This window comes from Panthera tigris, chromosome A1 (assembly GCF_018350195.1).
Source record: "Panthera tigris isolate Pti1 chromosome A1, P.tigris_Pti1_mat1.1, whole genome shotgun sequence".
In the NCBI taxonomy this organism is placed as follows: domain Eukaryota; kingdom Metazoa; phylum Chordata; class Mammalia; order Carnivora; family Felidae; genus Panthera; species Panthera tigris.
The window spans coordinates 108247172-108265957 of NC_056660.1; the positions used below are offsets into that span (position 1 = coordinate 108247172).

The window sequence follows — 18786 nt, forward strand, 5'->3', positions numbered from 1 at the left end:
AAAACCCCAATAGCCTATGGGTCTGTGTCCACCTGCTTCCAGTAACATAACAGACAGGGGCACTCTCTTCTGGTTACAGATATAGGAAAAGGTGGCAATAAAACTGGAATCTATCTCCTTTAATCACAATACTAATAAGCATGCCTCAATTATGCTAAATACTCATGAAACAAGTTCAGTTCTCACCAATAATGTCATAGAACAAGACATTCAGAATCAAGATGATCAAGTAAAACTGCCTGAGTAATACATAGAAGGACTCAGGGTACCTCAGTTTTAAAAACTCTTAAACCAACTGATGATTAACTGCTATATAATAAGGGAAAGGCAGGGGTGCCTGGGTGGCTTAGTTGGTAAAGTGTCTGACTCTTGATCTCAGCTCAGCTCAGGTCTTGATCTCAGAGTCATGAGTTCAAGCCCTGTGCTGGGATCCGTGCTAGATGTGAAGCCTACTTTAAAAAAAAAAAAAAAGAAAAAAAATTTTTTTTTTTAATTTTTTTTTTAACGTTTATTTTTGAGACAGAGAGAGACAGAGCATGAACGGGGGAGGGTCAGAGAGAGAGAGGGAGACACAGAATCTGAAACAGGCTCCAGGTTCTGAGCTGTCAGCACAGAGCCCGACGTAGGGCTTGAACTCACGAACCGCGAGATTATGACCTGAGCCGAAGTCGGACGCTTAACCGACTGAGCCACCCGGGCGCCCCAAAAAAACGTTTTTAAGGGAATAGCAGTAGTTTGAGTCCAGAAAACAAAAACATTCATTTATTCAACAAATATTTCTTGAGGACCTCCAAGGTCTAGACTTGTAGGAACTGAGGACACAGTACTAACAAAAATACCTACTCTTGAGAACTTAGTTCTCAGTGGGAAGGGGCAAAATAAACAAGATGTTTGCAAGTTGTGCTAGGAGCTATGAACAATATAGTTGGTAGCAAGCATCTGGAGGAGGCCATACTTAGATAGAACGGTCAGGAAAGTCCTCTCCAAAGATGTGGGATTTAAAATGAAGTCTAAACAATGAAGAGGAACGAGCCATGGAAAGAACATTCTAGCAGAGAGAAGAAAGAGTACAAAGCCTCTGAGGCAGAAATGGGTTTGACTTGTTTGAAGAAGAAAAAAAGAGGTCAGAGAAGCTGAGTGCACTCTGGGAAGAAGAAGATGTTTGAGAGGTTACAAAGATAGATTAAATGTGATGGGAGCTATTGCAGGAGTTTAAAACTACAGATGGACAATAAATGGCTCTAGAAGATCACTCGATATTCTGAGAAGAAAGGATTATAGAAGAATAAAAATGAAAGCAGAAAAACTGTATAGGAGGCTACTGTGTATTTTCAGTGAAAGCAGATAATGGCTAACTGGAGTTATTTTGGAGATACAGCTAATAGGAATACTGATATAAGTGAAGGAAAGAAAAACCAAGGATTAACCCCTAGGTTTTTCCCTTAAGCATCTAAATGGAAGTTATTTCCCAATAAAAAGACCAGGAAAAGCACAGACTTGAAGAAGAAAATCAAGCGTATTAAGTTTGGATATGTTGAGTTTTACTTGTCTATTAGACATCCATGTAGAGATTCTAAGTAAAATATATGGGGAGAAGACAGGATTAGAAAGATAAATGTGGAAGGCATTTAAAATAATGTAATGGATGAGTTTACCTAGGGAGAATGTGTATGTGTGGAAGAGGGTCCAGGACTAAGATTCAACAAAGACAACACTTAGAGGCCTTGAAGAGAAGGATCTAGCAGAGAAGAATAAGGAGAGAAGAAAAAGTTCCCAAAAGAAGGAAGGGATCAACTGTGTTGAATGTTGCTGAAAATTTAAGTGTCCATTAGATTCGTCAACATGGGCATCTTGGTAAGAGTAGTTTCAGTGGAATCGTGTGCAAGAGTGAGTTCAAAAAAATAAAGGGTAGAAAGGAAATGTTAAAGCAAGTATAGATACTCCCTCTGTTTTGCTGACATAGGGAGCAGAGAAAATGAGTGAGAGGAGATGGGAAGAGGGAAAACTGGTTTCTTTTTTTACGACAGAAGATAACAAAGAATTTTTTATGCTAACGGAAACAATCAAAAAGAGATGGTGCATCAAGCACCTACTATGTTCTTGGTGCTAAGAGTACAATAACAAACAAGACAGGTATATCCTTTGCCCTTAAGAAACCAACAAGTAGGGGCACCTGGGTGGCTCAGTCGGTTGAGCATCCGACTTCAGCTCAGGTCACGATCTCGCGGTCCATGAGTTCGAGCCCCGCATCAGGCTCTGGGCTGATGGCTGAAAGCCTGGAGCCTTCTGATTCTGTGTCTCCCTCTCTCTCTGCCCCTCCCCTGTTCATGCTCTGTCTCTCTGTCTCAAAAATAAATAAATGTTAAAAAAAAATTAAAAAACAAAAGAAACCAACAAGTAAACAAACAAGTTATTACATACTGTGATAAGTGCTTTTAAGGAATCAAACTTTTACTTTAATATAAAATAAATCAGTTTGAAATCCTGACCTTGAATTCTATTAGAATTCTATTCTATTCTATTAAAATTAAGGCCCTTTAAAATGAACAAACCAGGAGACTATAGATGCTGGAGAGGATGTGGAGAAACGGGAACCCTCTTGCACTGTTGGTGGGAATGCAAATTGGTGCAGCCACTCTGGAAAACAGTGTGGAGTTTCTTCAGAAAATTAAAAATAGACCTACCCTATGACCCAGCAATAGCACTGCTAGGAATTTACCCAAGGGATACAGGAGTACTGATGCATAGGGGCACTTGTACCCCAATGTTTATAGCAGCACTCTCAACAATAGCCAAATTATGGAAAGAGCCAAAATGTCCATCAACTGATGAATGGATAAAGAAATTGTGGTTTATATACACAATGGAGTACTACGTGGCAATGAGAAAGAATGAAATATGGACCTTTGTAGCAACATGGATGGAACTGGAGAGTGTGATGCTAAGTGAAATAAGCCATACAGAGAAAGACAGATACCATATGGTTTCACTCTTATGTGGATCCTGAGAAACTTAACAGAAACCCATGGGGGAGGGGAAGAAAAAAAAAAAAAAAAAGAGGTTAGAGTGGAAGAGAGCCAAAGCATAAGAGACTGTTAAAAACTGAGAACAAACTGAGGGTTGATGGGGGGTGGGAGGGAGGGGAGGTTGGGTGATGGGTATCGAGGAGGGCACCTTTTGGGATGAGCACTGGGTGTTGTATGGAAACCAATTTGACAATAAACTTCATATATTGAAAAAAAATAAATTAAAAAAGGAAATACTAAAAAAAAAAAAATGAAGGCCCTTTATATAATGCCACACTTCTATGACATTTTTTCAACAAGTATATATTCTTTAATGTTTCATTTATTTTTGAGGAGAGAGACAGAGACAGAGTGTGACTGGGGGGAGGGGCAGAGAGAAAGGGACACACAGAATCCAAAGCAGGCTCCAGGTTCTGAGCTGTCAGCACAGAGCTCCACGTGGGGTTCAAACCCACGAACCTTGAGATCATGACCTGCGCCGAAGTCGGATGCTTAACCGACTGAGCCACCCATGCTCCCGAACAAATATTTTTCAAATACAATAATATGTTTAATGTGTCTGGCAGCTATGCTAGAACCTGGAAACGCACTGATGAACAAGATGTGGTTCTTACACTTGAAGAGCTTACAGTCTAGGGGAAAAAAAAGAATTTGACAGGTAATTACAGTACACTGTGACAAATGCTATGATGTGGACAAGTACAGGATATTATGGGAATACAAAGACAGCCTTTCAGGGGAATTAAGGAGAGTTTTCTGAAGGAAGGAATGAATAGGGATTAAAAATTAAAATAGAAGCTAAAGAAGAGGATGTGGGTGGGGGAGTTGTGCTTCAGGCAGATGGAGCAGCACAGGCAGGCCTGCAGGCAAAAGAAAATATAAAAATTCGGTGGCATATAATATAATCTAGTGGTAACACTGAACTAGATTAAGAATATTATGTAAAATAAGTTCAAAAGATCATACTTTATTCGGAATACACTGAAGAGCTATTGGGGGATTTTCAGCAGAAAACATGATCAGATGAGCATTTCAGAAAACTCCTTCTTGATGCATTGTGGAAAATTAACTATAGGATAAAAGAATAAAGGTTGAGAATCTAGTGGTAAGGCTGTTACACTAAAGCAGCCAATGAAATACTGCCATGAATTCAGAGAATAGCCATAGGAATGGAGGGGAGTGGAAATACTAAGGAGTCTTTAGGATTCAGGACCAACAGGACTTCATGAATGACTGCCTGTGAGAAAACAAGAGAAAGGGGGGGATTATGGATGATAGCCAAATTCCTGGCTCATATAACTTGGGTGGATGAAGATATCTAGCACTGAAACAGAAAACAGAACTGCTTCAAGGGGGAAAGTAAGTTCAGGTTGGGGTATGTTGAATATCAGATACCATGAGAACCCATGCAGTAATGACAAGTAAGCATTTGGTTACACTGATCTACAACTCTAGGCAGTGAAGATGTTCTATATTACACATGATAGAAAAACCAAACTAAACTAGCTTAATTAAAAAAAAAAAAACTGATGAACTCTCATAATTTGACCTAAAGTAGATGGAAAGTTCAGGCACAGCTGCATCCAGGGACTGCCCCAATGATATCAAGAATCCAATCACTCTATCACAACTCTAATCTCTTTATGTGACCTCCATTCCCAGGCCTCCATGTGTGGACACAGGTGGCTTCAGCAGCGTTCCTTTCAGGTAAAATCCTTTCAGGTAAAAATCCAAGAGTAAAAAGGAAAAAGTCTATATCCCAGAATTTCCAGAAAAAAACCTCTGAACTTGATTCCAATAGAATCATTTTAGGCCATGGCCCCATTTCTAAACCAATCATTCTGCCAGAGTTGGGTGGGCTATGTTAATTTCCTTAAATCATTAAAGGCTCACCCCTGGAACTAAGAAGGGATCAATCCAACCTAAACCATATGGCTTGGAAATTCAAAACCCAATTAGGATGGAGGTAGAGGGGAATTAAAATATAATAATGAACAAGTGTAATTCCTTCACTCAAGGACCTTATAGTCTAGGAAGAAAAAAACAGAATTTGACAATTAACTATAAGTATTATTATAATTATTACAATTAACTTTATGATACTGGGCAAGTATAGGATGCTGTGGGTATACAAGGAAAGACAAGTAACCTCTTGCGGGACAGATGCAGAGACAATCACCACACATGTCTACTACCAATATCCATGGCAGTTACAGACAAAGATCAACTGCAAAAAGATAGTGACTGAAGTCAGAGATAGATGAAATCACCCAGGGAGACTGTGTAACATTAGAAGAAGCCCTACAATAGAACCCATGGAAGCACCAAAATTTAAAGACTGAACAGAGGAAAATGAACCTTCAGAAGAAAGAGAAGAGAAAGAGCTGGAGATTGGATAAAAGTCTGGAGAGTAATGTTTCAGAGAGGTCATTCCTTTCTGGAGGCTTTCAAGAAGAGAGCACTAGTCTGCATTATCAGTAGCTGGGAAAGAGAGGTTAGATATGATGAACACTGAAAAATACCCCTTAGATTATCATCAAGAAGATTGCTGGTAACCTTGAGGGGAGCAATGTCAGTGGAGAATGAGAGTTGAAGCCAGACTCTGTGTGTATTGGGGGCAGGTGGAGGAGGAGGATGTGCTGAGGAGTGAGGGATAGGTGTGAAAGTAGCACTCTTTAGGAAATTTGGGTGTAAGAGGGTGAAGAATGGGTATGTAGAAGAACATAAGGAGTCAAGGGAGGATTTAAAATGTAAAATGGGTCAACATTTTAAAATGCAGGTTAGAATCTGCAACAACATGGATGGAACTAGAGGATATTATGATAAGTGAAACTGGTCAGAAAAAGACAAATATATGACTTCACTCACATGTGGAATTTAAGATACAAAACAGATGGATATAGGGGAAGGAAAGCAAAAATAATAGAAAAACAGGAAGGGACAAGACATAAGAGACTCTTAAATACAGAGAACAAAGGGTTGCTGGAGGGTTTGTGGGTGGGTGGGGGATTGCTAAACGGGCAAGGGGCGTTGAGGAAGACATTTGTTGGGATGAGCACTGGGTGTTATATGTAGGGGATGAATCACTGGAATCTACTCCTGAAAGCATTATTGCACTATATGTTAACTAACTTGGATGTAAATTAAAAAATAAAAACAAATAATTTAAAAAAGTAAAAAGTAAAATAAAATGTAGGTCAGAAAGCAACATTAGAGTAGAAGATGTTGTAGATAACTTTTATCTGGAAAGTCTGGGCATTATATCCTTCATAGAAACACATATGCTATATATACAATATGAGAAAAGAGGCCATTAACAAGTGAACAAAGCATGATGAATTACACCTTGGAGAAGTGAAAAAACACTCCAGTTAAACATTTCTAAATGAAAATGACATAACATCTGCCCTTTCATGCATTTTTAACTGTTTTCCTGGGGACTTATGACCTGAGATTTCTTTTTCATGAGGTATAATTAGAAAAATTTTAAATGCTTGAAATTAATATTAGTTATACACTGAAGTAAGGGGTCCAGTCCCATTGTTAACTGTTTTTAGATCACAGACAACATTGAAAATGTGATGAAAACTATGGAGACCCTCTTTCCAGAAAAGAACTCTTTTTATAATGCTCTTCTAGGGAGGTTCACTGAAGGACCTCGAGACCTACCCACAGATATAAAGTGAAGAATACAACCTTCTTGTAGGATTTGCCAACAGTAATCTGCTTTAGACTTCTCATATCTTCTAGATAGCAATCTAAAGCTTATTCAACTTTCCTTTCTCTTAATAATACTTTAAGTCATACCTCCACCCCTAAGCCTTGAATGCCAATTGCAACTCCTTCCATCTCACTTTTCTCTATGCTCTAGCTGATAAAACAAAGTGGATTTAAATAGTCCTGCCTTCAGATCCAGGCTCTGGCACTTTCTAACTCACATCAGCCTGGTGTAAGTATTAACCTCTCTCTGAGCTAACTCTATTTTCCTTATCAGCAATACGAAGTAAGTACTTATTTCCTCCAGCCCCACTAGGCCCAGCCTAAGAATCAGGTGTCATTCTTTCTCCTAAGAACCTACCACCTGATTAGAAACTATCAAGTATAATTTGCCCTTTCCCTTCCCACTTGGATTATAAACTTGAGAGTTTCTTTTCCCCTCACTGCTTGTCACATTTCTGCTTTTAAAACCAAGTTGTTCTGTTAGTTGAATACTGATTTAAAATTCAAATCTAGGGGCACCTGGCTGGCTCAGTCGGTAAAGCATATGACTTCGGCTCAGGTCATGATCTCACAATTTGTGAATTCAAGCCCCAAGTCAGGCTCTGTGCTGCCAGCTTGCTCAGAGCCTGGAGACTGCTTCCGATTCTGTGTCTCCCCCTCTCTCTGCCCCTCCCGTGCTCATGCTCTGTCTCTCTCTCTGTCTCTCAATAATAAATAAAAACGTTAAAAAATTTTAAAAACATTCAGATCTAAACTTGGTTTTAGCCACCATCTTCAATGATGTTTTCTACATTTCCTAGTAACTTTCCCGTATTTCACCTCCAGATGGAAACGTGAAATAGAAATTAAAAATAGTTTTGTTAGTTGCTTAAGACCTTGTCAAGTAATTTACAAAAATATCTTCATGGAACTCATCTTTAAAAATGAATGCTATACTGGTTACATAACCTCAAATTAATCCATTGATTTTAGAATTTTCTTTCATATTGAAGCAGCTTTGAAAATTTGACTTATTTACTTTTATGTATAATAACATTAATAAACCATTAAGAGTTACAATTTCACCAACAGTTATACAACTGATGTTCTCTGACAACAGAGCTACTGCTTTTTAGGAAGGGCGGTGTAAAGACGCCACAACAAGTAATATCACACATACACAAACACAAAAAATCCTACAGATAGTATTAGCTAAAGGTTTGAGGATGAGGTAATATATCAAATACTTAGTGTATGATTGATTGTACATATTATACATTCCCTGCTTCAGCAAACTTGAGTATAGAGTTTCTTTCAGTCAGACCTGGAATTAGGTCTCTCACTCATGTGGTTTCAATTAAGTTCTGTTAAAAATAGCTTGTAATATAAGCATTTTCATTTTTAGTGCTTCAACAACTTTAATACTTTTAATTCATACAGAGGATAAACTTTGGGAAAAACACAAAGGAAGTTACACAGTATTCTGGTACTTGGCTTTTTATAAACAGCTAACATATCTAGTTAGTATACAGTCTTTTAAGATATTTATTCTTATTTTACAATACAAATACACATATTTAAGAAGATACAGAAGAATGTTTCTTTACAGACTAAATTATAAGAATCTTGGTAGAATTTAAACACCAGGATATATCACAAATAATTAGAGAATTTTGAATTACATATAATTTCAGGCAGACATTCTGCTTTATGGACTTCGGCTTCACATTCATGCATATCTTCAAAGTGGTGAAAATTCAGCCACAGCTGCTACATCCTGCCATTTGTTTTTATTATAATATCTGGAGAAAAAATACAATAATAGATTATTCCATATATATCACAAGAAGGTGACCAATAATTATTAATAACCAGTCTCTGGGGGCATGAGCTCTTGACACCCAACCAATATAGTTTCACTCTGTCCCTTATTAAACAAACCCAGAGCCCATTTAAAAATAAAAATAAAAATAAAAAGAGGAATACCTAGCACACTCCTTCCTGGACATGCTGAGGTTACTCTCTGAAGTCAGACAATGACATTCCACTGGGAAGTCCAGCAAAGATGGCTGACAGTAGCCAACACAAGGCCTCTAACTCCAGCCATATAACCTGGAGGAGTCGATCTAGCTGTGCTCCTCATCCCTGTCCTCCTCAGCAACCACCCAGCAAGAAGATCCTCACATGTCCCTACCCACCCTTCCTTTGTGTTCTACTCCTCTATGCTGTAGCTAAACCCAGGATCTTCCTAATACAGGATTTTGGGATTCATAATCTATCCTCTGATCCCTACTAAAGACTTGGAGTATCAGTTCTCAGAATCCAATCTCAACTCCAGCCGAATGTAACTACTTTCAGTTCCTTAACTACCTGATGATACTTTAAGCCCCTGTGCTTCTATTTATCATGGTGCCTCTGCCTAGAAAGCCTATGCTCAGAATGCCTCTGAGGGCTTCAGATCATCCTTCAAAGCATCTCCCTATGTATCCCAACACAGTCCTACATATGTGAAAGTACCTATTGGACTTGTTTTACCTATGTGACTTCCTTTATGAGATTACAAATTTCATAAAGACAACTATGTCTTTATCTCAATATTACCAACCACTAATTTCATCTAACATATGACATCCAGTCAATGAACTTATTGAATAAATGAACCAATTAACTGCAGAACTTCATCTTTTTTGACATCGAATCAACAAGAAAAAAAGTGTCTGTTTAAATATAATACAGAATCCCAATGTATAAAACAAAAAGAAGCAAAACTGTTATGTATAGATGAGCTGAAAAACTCAGAGCCCTATCTACTCTACCCCACATGCCTTATTTGACAGCTACCCAAACTAATGAAAACCAAGAAAGCTAAGTTCTAATTCTGATTCTGCCAGTAGCTGTGTGAATATGAACAAGTCACTTATTCATCTGGCTAAGTCATTTTTATTACATGTAAAATAAGCAAAATAGACCAGATCATTAAAAGGCTATCAAATTTTAGTGCTTACTGGAATCACTTTGAGAGTTCTTCAAATTGTGGATTCCTATGCCATATCTCTAGAGAATGTAATTTTCCAGGTCTGAAGTAATTCTGGTGTAGGTGGTCAGAGGGCCACCCATCAAGAAACCTTGGACTGGATGTTACTGAAGGCCTCTTTCACATGGATGTACCATTCTCAAACTTCTATTTACCCATACCACCTCATCTAAAACTTCTCTTTTGGATTCCTCTTGTGGTTCACTTTCACCACTTTTTTTCCCCTCTAATCAGCATTATTAGTGGTCAAACATCATAATGAGCAGGGGTCCTAGACCATCAAAAGTAAGCTTCATACTGCAGTCCTGATTAGATAACTGCCAAACTAGCTAAAACGTTAAATGCCAGGACTAAAAATAGGCCGTTACATGTTCAAAATAACACGATCACTAGTTAGCTTGGGGCTTTGCTATTTTTACTAAAGGAAAGGCACAGACAAATGGCCAGAAGTTGAAAGGGAATTACTTAAATGAAGAGGCTGCCAAATGAGGTGAGAGTCTAGAAAGAAGCCAGGAGGTGGCATAATTGGTCAGCATACATCAAGGGGTCTCTCTCAATCAAATTAAAAATTTCAGTCTAAACACTTGGAAGAACTTCCCAGACACATTTTAGTATTGATTTGTTGCATACTTAAGCCCAGAACTGTGATATTATCTCATGTCATAGACTAATATCCACAGCCATAAAATTAAAAGAAGTTTCTCTATTTTTATTTTATTAAAAAAATTTTTTAAGGTTTATTTATTTTTGAGAGACAGAGAGAATCCCAAATCCTAAGCAGGCTCCACACTATCAGCCCCAATGTGAGGCTCAAATTCATGAACCATGAGATCATGACCTGAGCCAAAATCAAGAGTAGGATGCTTAACCAACCAACTGAGCCACCCAGGTGTCTCTCTGTTTTTATTTTTTAACTTTTTTTGTTACACCCAAAAAAATGTACATATATGTACTACAGAGCTTGATGGGTTTTCACAAACTTACCATATCTATGTAACCAGCATTCAGATAATGAAACAGAACACTACTAGCACCCTAGAATTTCCTCTCATAATGCTTTCTATTTAATAGTCACTCCCTAATGAGGACATCCACTATAGTGATTTTCATCATAGTTTAGTTTTACCTAGCTTGGTACTAAATATAAGTAATGTGAAATGTACTCTATTGTGTTTGGCTCCTTATGTCATCAATATTGTTGCATGTAACTGCACATTGTTGATGCTCACTGCTACACAGCACTCCCAATGAAAATGAATGTAACACAGTATTGATCCATTCTACTGCTGGTGGGCACTTGGATTATTTCCTGTTTGGGTCTATTATCCAAGTGCTTCTATGAACATTCTAGCATACATCTGTTGATGAACATATATATACACATTATAGTTGGATATACTCTTGGAAGTGGAAATGATGGGGCTCCATGGTCCAGGAAAATGGAATTGCAGGGTATCTTTTCATCTCCGTGAAATTTCTAGGGTCCTAGTGATATGAGAAATATACCTCCTAAAATAAATTGTAAGTTATTGCTCCTCCTACAACCAAAAACTGATAAGTTGTTGCATCTGGCCCCTCCTACTGGGTCTTTTCAGATTTTGAAGTCAACACATACCTCATCTGAGTATACTACTTCAACCCATTTACCAAGTACCTAAAGGCTACTGGTTTTGAGGAAGCCTTAGAATAGGAGAAGGTTCTACAACAGGTACAGGCTACTGAGCAAGATGCTCTGACACTTGTACCAAAAGATCTAGCAGATCCAGTGGTTCATGAAATGTCAGTGAGAAATATACATGTTTTATTGGATCCTGTAGGTGAATCACAGCACACAGGTCCTTAGGATTTTGGAGCACATCTCTGGCATCTCCTGTGAACAACTACTATTTTTTTTTTTGACAAACAGCTTTTGGTCTGCTACTGGGCCTTAGTAGTGACTCAATACTTAACCATGGAACACCAAGTTACAAAGAGAGCTAAACTGCCCATCACGAATTATGCACAGTCTGATGCACCAAGCCATAAAGTTGGTTGTGCAGAGCATCACTACACTATCAAAGAGAAATGGCATATATGAAACTGAGCTCGAGCCTGAAAGGGACAAGTAAGTTAGATGAGGAAGTGGCCCAAATGCCTATGGTCCACACTACTGCTATACTATCTTCTCTCTCCCCGCCTGTACTTTTGGCATCATGAAGAATTCTCTCTACAATCAGCTTACTGAAGAAAAAAAAACGCCTCAGACTTGGTTTACAGATATGCAGGCACAACCTAAAAGCTCCTTTCTGTGGCATCCTTGAAGAAAATTGGTGAAGGTATATTCTCCCAGTGGGCAGAAAGAACTTCAAGAAATATATCTCAATGTTCCCTTTGTTAAAAGGAAAAATGGCCAGATACGTGGTTATATACTGATTCATGGATTGGGGCCTATAGTTTGGCTGGACAGTTAGGGACTTGGAAGGGACATGACTGGAAAATTAATAACAAGAAAATTTAGAGAAGAAGCATATAGATAGACTTACCTGAATGGGCAAAAAATGTGAAGATATCTGTGTTCCCTGTGACTACTAACCCAAGGATGATCTCAGAAGACAAAGACTTTAGTAATCAAGTAGATAAGAAGACCCATTCTGTAGATACCAGTTAGCCTCTTTCCCCAGCTGCCTCCATCACCAACTGGTAAACTAATGAACAAAGGGGCCATGGTGGCAGGGATAGTGGTTATACATGGGCTCAGCAGTCCACTAAAACCAACCTGGCTATCATCACTGATGAATATTCAATTTATTAGTAGGAGAGACCAACACCTAATTCCCAATAAGGAACAATTCCCTGGAGTGATCAGCCAGCTACCAGGTGGCAGGATGATTACCTCGCACCACTTTCATCATGGAAGGGACAGCATTTTACTCTTACTGGAATAGACATTTACTTTGGATATGGATTTGCCTTTCATGCATGCAATGCTTCTGCCAAAACCACCATCCAAGGACTTAGAAAATGCTTTATCCACCTTCATGGTATCCCGAAGAACATTGCTTCTCATCAAGGAACTGACTTCACAGCAAAAGAAATGTGGCAAAAGGCCCAAGTTCATATAATTCACTGATATTTCCATGTTCCCCACAATTTTGAAGCAGCTGACTTGACAGAATAGTAGAATGGCCTTTTGAAGACTTAGTTAGAGTACCAATTAGGCAGCAATATCTTGCAGGGCTGGGACAAGGTTCTCCAGAATGTTGTATACGTTCTGAATCAGCATCAAATATATGGTACTATTTCTCCCACAGCCAGGATTCACGGGCGCAGGAATCAAGAAATGGAGGCGGAACTGAGATCACTCAATATAACCACTCGTAACCCACTAGCAAAAATTTTTTGCTTCCTGTTCCCATGACTTTATGCTCAGCTGTCCTAGAGGTCTTAGTTCCAAAGGAAGGGATGCGTCCACCAACAGACACAACAATGATTCTATTGAACTGAAAGTTAAGACTGCCACCTGGCTGCTTTGGGCTCCTCAGGCCTCTGAATCAACAGACAAAGAAGAGAATTACTGTGCTGGTGGGGTGACTGATCCTGACTACCAAGACGAAATTTCCTCCACAATGGAGGCAAGGAAGAGTATGTCCAGAATACAAGAGATTCCTTAAGGCATCTCTTAGTATTACCATGCCCTGTGATTAAGGTCAGTGGAAAATTACGACAACCCAATCCAAGCAGGACTAATGGCCTAGACCCTACTTAAATGAGGTATGTATCACCCTACGAGTTTAAGAACTATAACCAGCTGAGGTGCTTGCTGAGGAAGAAAAAAATATGAAATGGGTAGTGGAGGAAGGTAGTTATAAATACCAGTTATGTCCACATGACTAGTTTAAGCAAGTATCTTTGTTTTCTTCCCCCTCTTATTCCCATATCATCTAACATAAACTGTCTTAATAATAAATTCACTTTATATTATAGTACTTGAGTTACAGGGTATCAAGAAGAGCAAACACCCCCTCCCCCCCAAGGATTTTGGATCCTCTTCTGGGAAAGGAATTAGCACATTTTGGATTGTATGTAGGACAGGTACATTATGTTAGGCAGAAATATGACTTTGTTACTGTCTTTATTTACAGATTAAATATGGTTTAAGGAGATGTGTATGAACACATACTTGACATGAAGTAGACTGTGATGGTTTGTTGTATGTGTCAATTTGGTTAGGCTATATTACCCAATTAAACTAAATAATAATCTTGGTATTGCTGTGGAGATAATTTGTAGATAAGTTTAATATCTATAATAACAGACTTTAAGAGATTATCCTTGATAATTGGGCCTCACCAATCAGTTGAAAGGCCTTAAGAGCAAAACTGAGGTTTCCCTGAGAAAGAAGAAATACTTCCTAAGGACTGCATCATCAGTTCCCACCCAAGAGTTTCCAGTCTGCCCTATAGTTTTCAGCCAGACCCTACAACTGCATAAGTCAATTCTTTGAAATACCTCTCCATATATATATATGGGAAAAACCTTCTTTGGGAAGAACCTGACTGATATGTCATCTACTATTCCCTACCACCATGCTAATGTCATCAGAGACAGAGATAGAAAAAAGCCTACTATGGGGTCTCTGTCTTTGAAAACCTCATAACCTGAAGAATATGAAAAGTCAGCATTGTGAATTATGTGAGGTAGTAATATATTACTAAGTATCAAATGAGTAGCACTGAATTAAAAAAAAGAAAAAGACTTCTGTGGATTTAAGGAGTGCTCAGAGCAGACTGTGTAGCAGAAATGGGGACAAGGATCAAAAGCAAGCAGTTTAGTTGGATTGAGGTTTTACATAACCTATTAAATTTCAATTGCTTCATTGCCTGCTTACTCATAAAATGTCCCCAGGCTCCAATGATTAATCAGACATTCTGTCTGATATACAGTCAGGAGAATACAGAAAAACCTAAATTTGGAGTTAAAAAAAACCTCGAGAGATTGAATTCTTCTCTACCACCCAACAGCAGTAAAATCTTGGACAAAATGCATACTGTTTTAAGTTCCATATTCTTTACATATAAAATGAGAATAATAATAAACATCTGTCTATTATAAAGCCACAGTAAGAAATAAATGAGATATAATACAAACTTAGCTCAGATCCTTTCACAGAGGAGGTGCTCAACCAATGGTAAGTGAATGTAAAAATATATGAAAAATATTTTCAGAAAGAATGCTACTAAAAGTGAAACCCTACTAGCAAACCAGATTCAACAATACATTAAAAGAATTATTCACCATGATCAAGTGGGATTTATTCCTGGGATGTAGGGCTGGTTCAATATCCACAAATCAATCAATGTGATACATCACATTAATAAAAGAAAGGATAAGAACCACATGATCCTCTCAATAGATGCAGAAAAAGCATTTGACAAAATACAGCATCCTTTCTTAATAAAAACCCTCAAGTAAGTAGGGATAGGAGGAACATACCTCAAGATCATAAAGGCCATATATGAAAGACCCATAGCTAATATCATCCTCACTAGGGAAAAACTGCGAGCCTTCCCCCTAAGGTCAGGAAAATGACAGGGATGTCCACTCTCACCACTGTTACTCAACATAGTGTTGGAAGTTGTAGCCTCAGCAATCAGACAACACAAAGAAATAAAAGGCATCCAAATCATCAAGGAGGAAGTCAAACTTTCACTCTTTGCTGATGACATGTTACTCTATGTGGAAAACCCAAAAGACTCCACCAAAAAACTTCTAGAAATGATCCATGAATTCAGCAAAGTCACAGGATATAAAATCAATGTAGAGAATTTGGTTGCACTTCTACAAACCAACAATGAAGCAAAAGAAAGAGAAATCAAGGCATGAATTCCATTTACAACTGTACTAAAAACCATAAAACCCCTAGGAATAAACCTAACCAAAGAGGTTAAAAATCTATACACTGAAAACTATAGAAAGCTTGTAAAAGAAATTGAAGAAGACACACAAAAAAATGGAAAAACATTACATGCTCATGGATTGGAAGAACAAATATTGTCAAAATGTCAGTACTACCCAAAGCAATCTACATATTCAATGCAACCCCTATCAAAATTACACCAGCATTCTTCACAGAGCTAGAACAAACAATTCTAAAATTTGTATGGAACCAGAAAAGACCCCAAATAGCCAAAGCAATGTTGAAAAAGATATCCAAAGCTGGAAGCATCACAATTCCGGACTTCATGCTATATTACAAAGCTGTAATCATCAAGACAGTATGGTACTGGCACAAAAACAAACACATAGATCAATTGAACAGAATAGAGAACCCAGAAATGGATCCACAAACATATAGCCAACTAATCTTCAACAAAGCAGGAAAGAATATCCAGTGGAAAAAAAGACAGTCTCTTCAACAAATGGTATTGGGAAAACTGGACAGCAACATGCATAAGAATAAACCTGGACCACTTTCTTACACTATACACAAAAATAAATTCAAAATGGATGAAAGACCTAAGTGTGAGAAATGAAACCATCAAAATCCTAGAGGAGAAAACAGGCAGCAACCTCTCTGACCTCCACCAAGCAACTTCTTACTAGATATGTTGCTAAAGGCAAGGGAAATAAAAGCAAACATGAACTACTGGGCCTTCATCAAGATAAGAAGCTTCTACACAGTGAAGGAAACAATCAGCAAAACTAAAAGGCAACCAATGGAATGGGAGAAGATATGTGCAAATGGCATATCACACAAAGGGTTAGTATCCAAAATCTATAAAGAACTTACCAAGCTGAATACCCCAAAAACAAATAATCCAGTGAAGAAATGGGCAGAAGACATGAATAGACACTTTTCCAAAGAAGACATCCAGATGGCTAACAAACACATGAAAAGATGCTCAACATCACTCATCATCAGGGAAATACAAATAAAAACCACAACAAGATACCACTTCACACCTGTCAAAATGGCTAAAATTAACAACTCAGGCAACAACAGATGTTGGCAATGCAGAGATGTGGAGAAAGAAGAACGCTTTTGCACTGCTGGTGGTAATGCAAACTGGTTCAGCCACTGTGAAAAACAGTATGGAGGTTCCTCAAAAAATCCAGCAATTGCACTAGTAGGTATTTATCCAAAGGATACAAAAATGCTGATTCAAAGGGGCACATGCACCCCAATGTTTATAGCAGTGCTATCAACAATAGCCAAAGTATAGAAAGAACCCAAACGTCCATCAACTGATGAATGCATAAAGATGTGGTATATATTATACATATACAATGGAATACTACTCGGCGATCACAAAGAGTGGAATCTTGTCACTTGCAATTATGTGGATGGAATCAGAGTGTATTATGCTAAAAAAATAAGTCAGTCAGAGAAAGACAAATAGTGTATGATTTCAGTCATATATGGAATTTAGGAAACAAAACAGATGAATATAGGGCAAGAGAAGCAAAAATAAGATAAAGACAGAGAGGGAGGCAAACCATAAGAGACTCTTAAGTAAAGAGAACAAACTGAGGTTACTGGCGGAGTGTTTGGTGGAGAATGGGCTAAGTGGGTGATGGACATTAAGGAGGGAACTTATTGGGAGAAGCAGTGGGTGTTATATGTAAGTGATGAATCAGTAAATTCTATTCCTGAAATCATTATTATACTACATATTAACTAACTTGAATTTAAATTAAAAATGAATAAATAAATAAATAAATAAAAGTGAAACCCAATAACACTAAATTTCAAATAGTTGAAAACAGTATCCTAGATAAATATATTTAAATCAGTGGCATAAGCTAATTTTTCAAAAGATTAAGTATTTGACATTAAAAATTTTTTCTGGTCAGGTTCTGACACCTAACCAAACTTTTTATAATTTCACCATTTTCACTTTGTACAAGAGCTCTAAGAATACAATTTATAAGCAGACTTCCTGTGCGCATAAGGAATTTACCATGAAAGAATGTTTTATATCACCCAAAAAGTAGGCTCTGCATTCACACTATAGTACCTTGGGGAATATCTTTAGGTGGAGAATATTTTTTCTTCTTTACAACAACACCTTTACTTTTCACTTGTCTATTTCCTGGTGTTGCTCTAATAATACAACATATTTCTGATTTATTTGAAGGAAACTGAAAAAGAAAAAAAGCAGGTAATGCATAATTCTTCCAGGTACTATATTTGTATGTTGTTTTATTTCAAAGGCAAATATTCTCAACATCCATATTTCATACATATTAACTATAGAAAGCATTTATGGAATGCTTACTCCACTCCAGACACTAATGAATCGGTTTGAAAATATTTGCTTATTTAATAATCACCAGAAGCAGATAAGGCAGATTATATTTAACCCTATTTGAAAATGAGAAACTTCAGTTAAAAGAATTTGGATAACTTATTTAAGGACACAGAGAGAGTAATGATAGAGTTAAGATTCAAGCATTCCAAAGTGTGAGAGCAAGTCTATATAATTTACTGAATTAAAACACAAATTTAATTTAATTCTGAGCCAAACACTAGATTTTCTTGATTTCTCAACTCAATGAATTTTGACAGCTGCCCATCAAACAGACAAGACAGGCTCTAGATTAAAGTAACACGCCTTACTTCTTAGAACTCAGAAGTAGAGATATGTATTTATCAAGGGCTCCTTACATTTTAGGTAAAGCTGATACAGAAACATCTTCTGCTGTAAAATTCATATCATCCTCTGTGGTGGATATCTGTTATTTTCCTGCCTAGCATCTTTTCCATTTTTTGGACTCTAAACAGTACCAGAGTTTTCTTGGAAGAATCTACTCATTCTCTTAGGCTGCACACCACCCTTTCCTTATGGCTCAGATGGAATTGATAGTACTTCTGGGTACCAAGATGGCTGTAGGACCCAACCTAGCTGATCAACATATGTCATGCCCTGGGGGCACAGTGACTGGTTGAGACAAGAACATTGTAAATGGGCCAGCAGGAAGAAGGAATTGCTGAACTTGAGACTCTGGCACTAAGCCAAAATCCTTGAGGGGACTAAAGTGGTCCTA

General features: G+C 37.8%; 1 protein-coding gene across 5 annotated transcripts in view; it reads right to left on the bottom strand.

Annotated features, from left to right (window-relative positions):
- Positions 1-7938: 7938 nt before the first annotated feature.
- MEIKIN (meiotic kinetochore factor) overlaps positions 7939-18786 on the bottom strand; it is a 78925-nt gene continuing 68077 nt past the window's right edge. The window contains exons 12-13 of one of the 5 annotated variants that reach the window (XM_042958896.1): positions 17757-17880; positions 7942-8527 (exon numbers count right to left, since the gene is read on the bottom strand). In XM_042958896.1, the coding sequence (XP_042814830.1) occupies positions 8496-8527; positions 17757-17880 (156 nt within the window). In that variant the 3' untranslated portion in view covers positions 7942-8495. Of the gene's footprint in view, positions 8528-17756; positions 17881-18786 lie in introns of all 5 variants that reach the window. The other 4 variants (XM_042958882.1, XR_006208470.1, XM_042958892.1 and 1 more) reach the window with 4 other exon arrangements.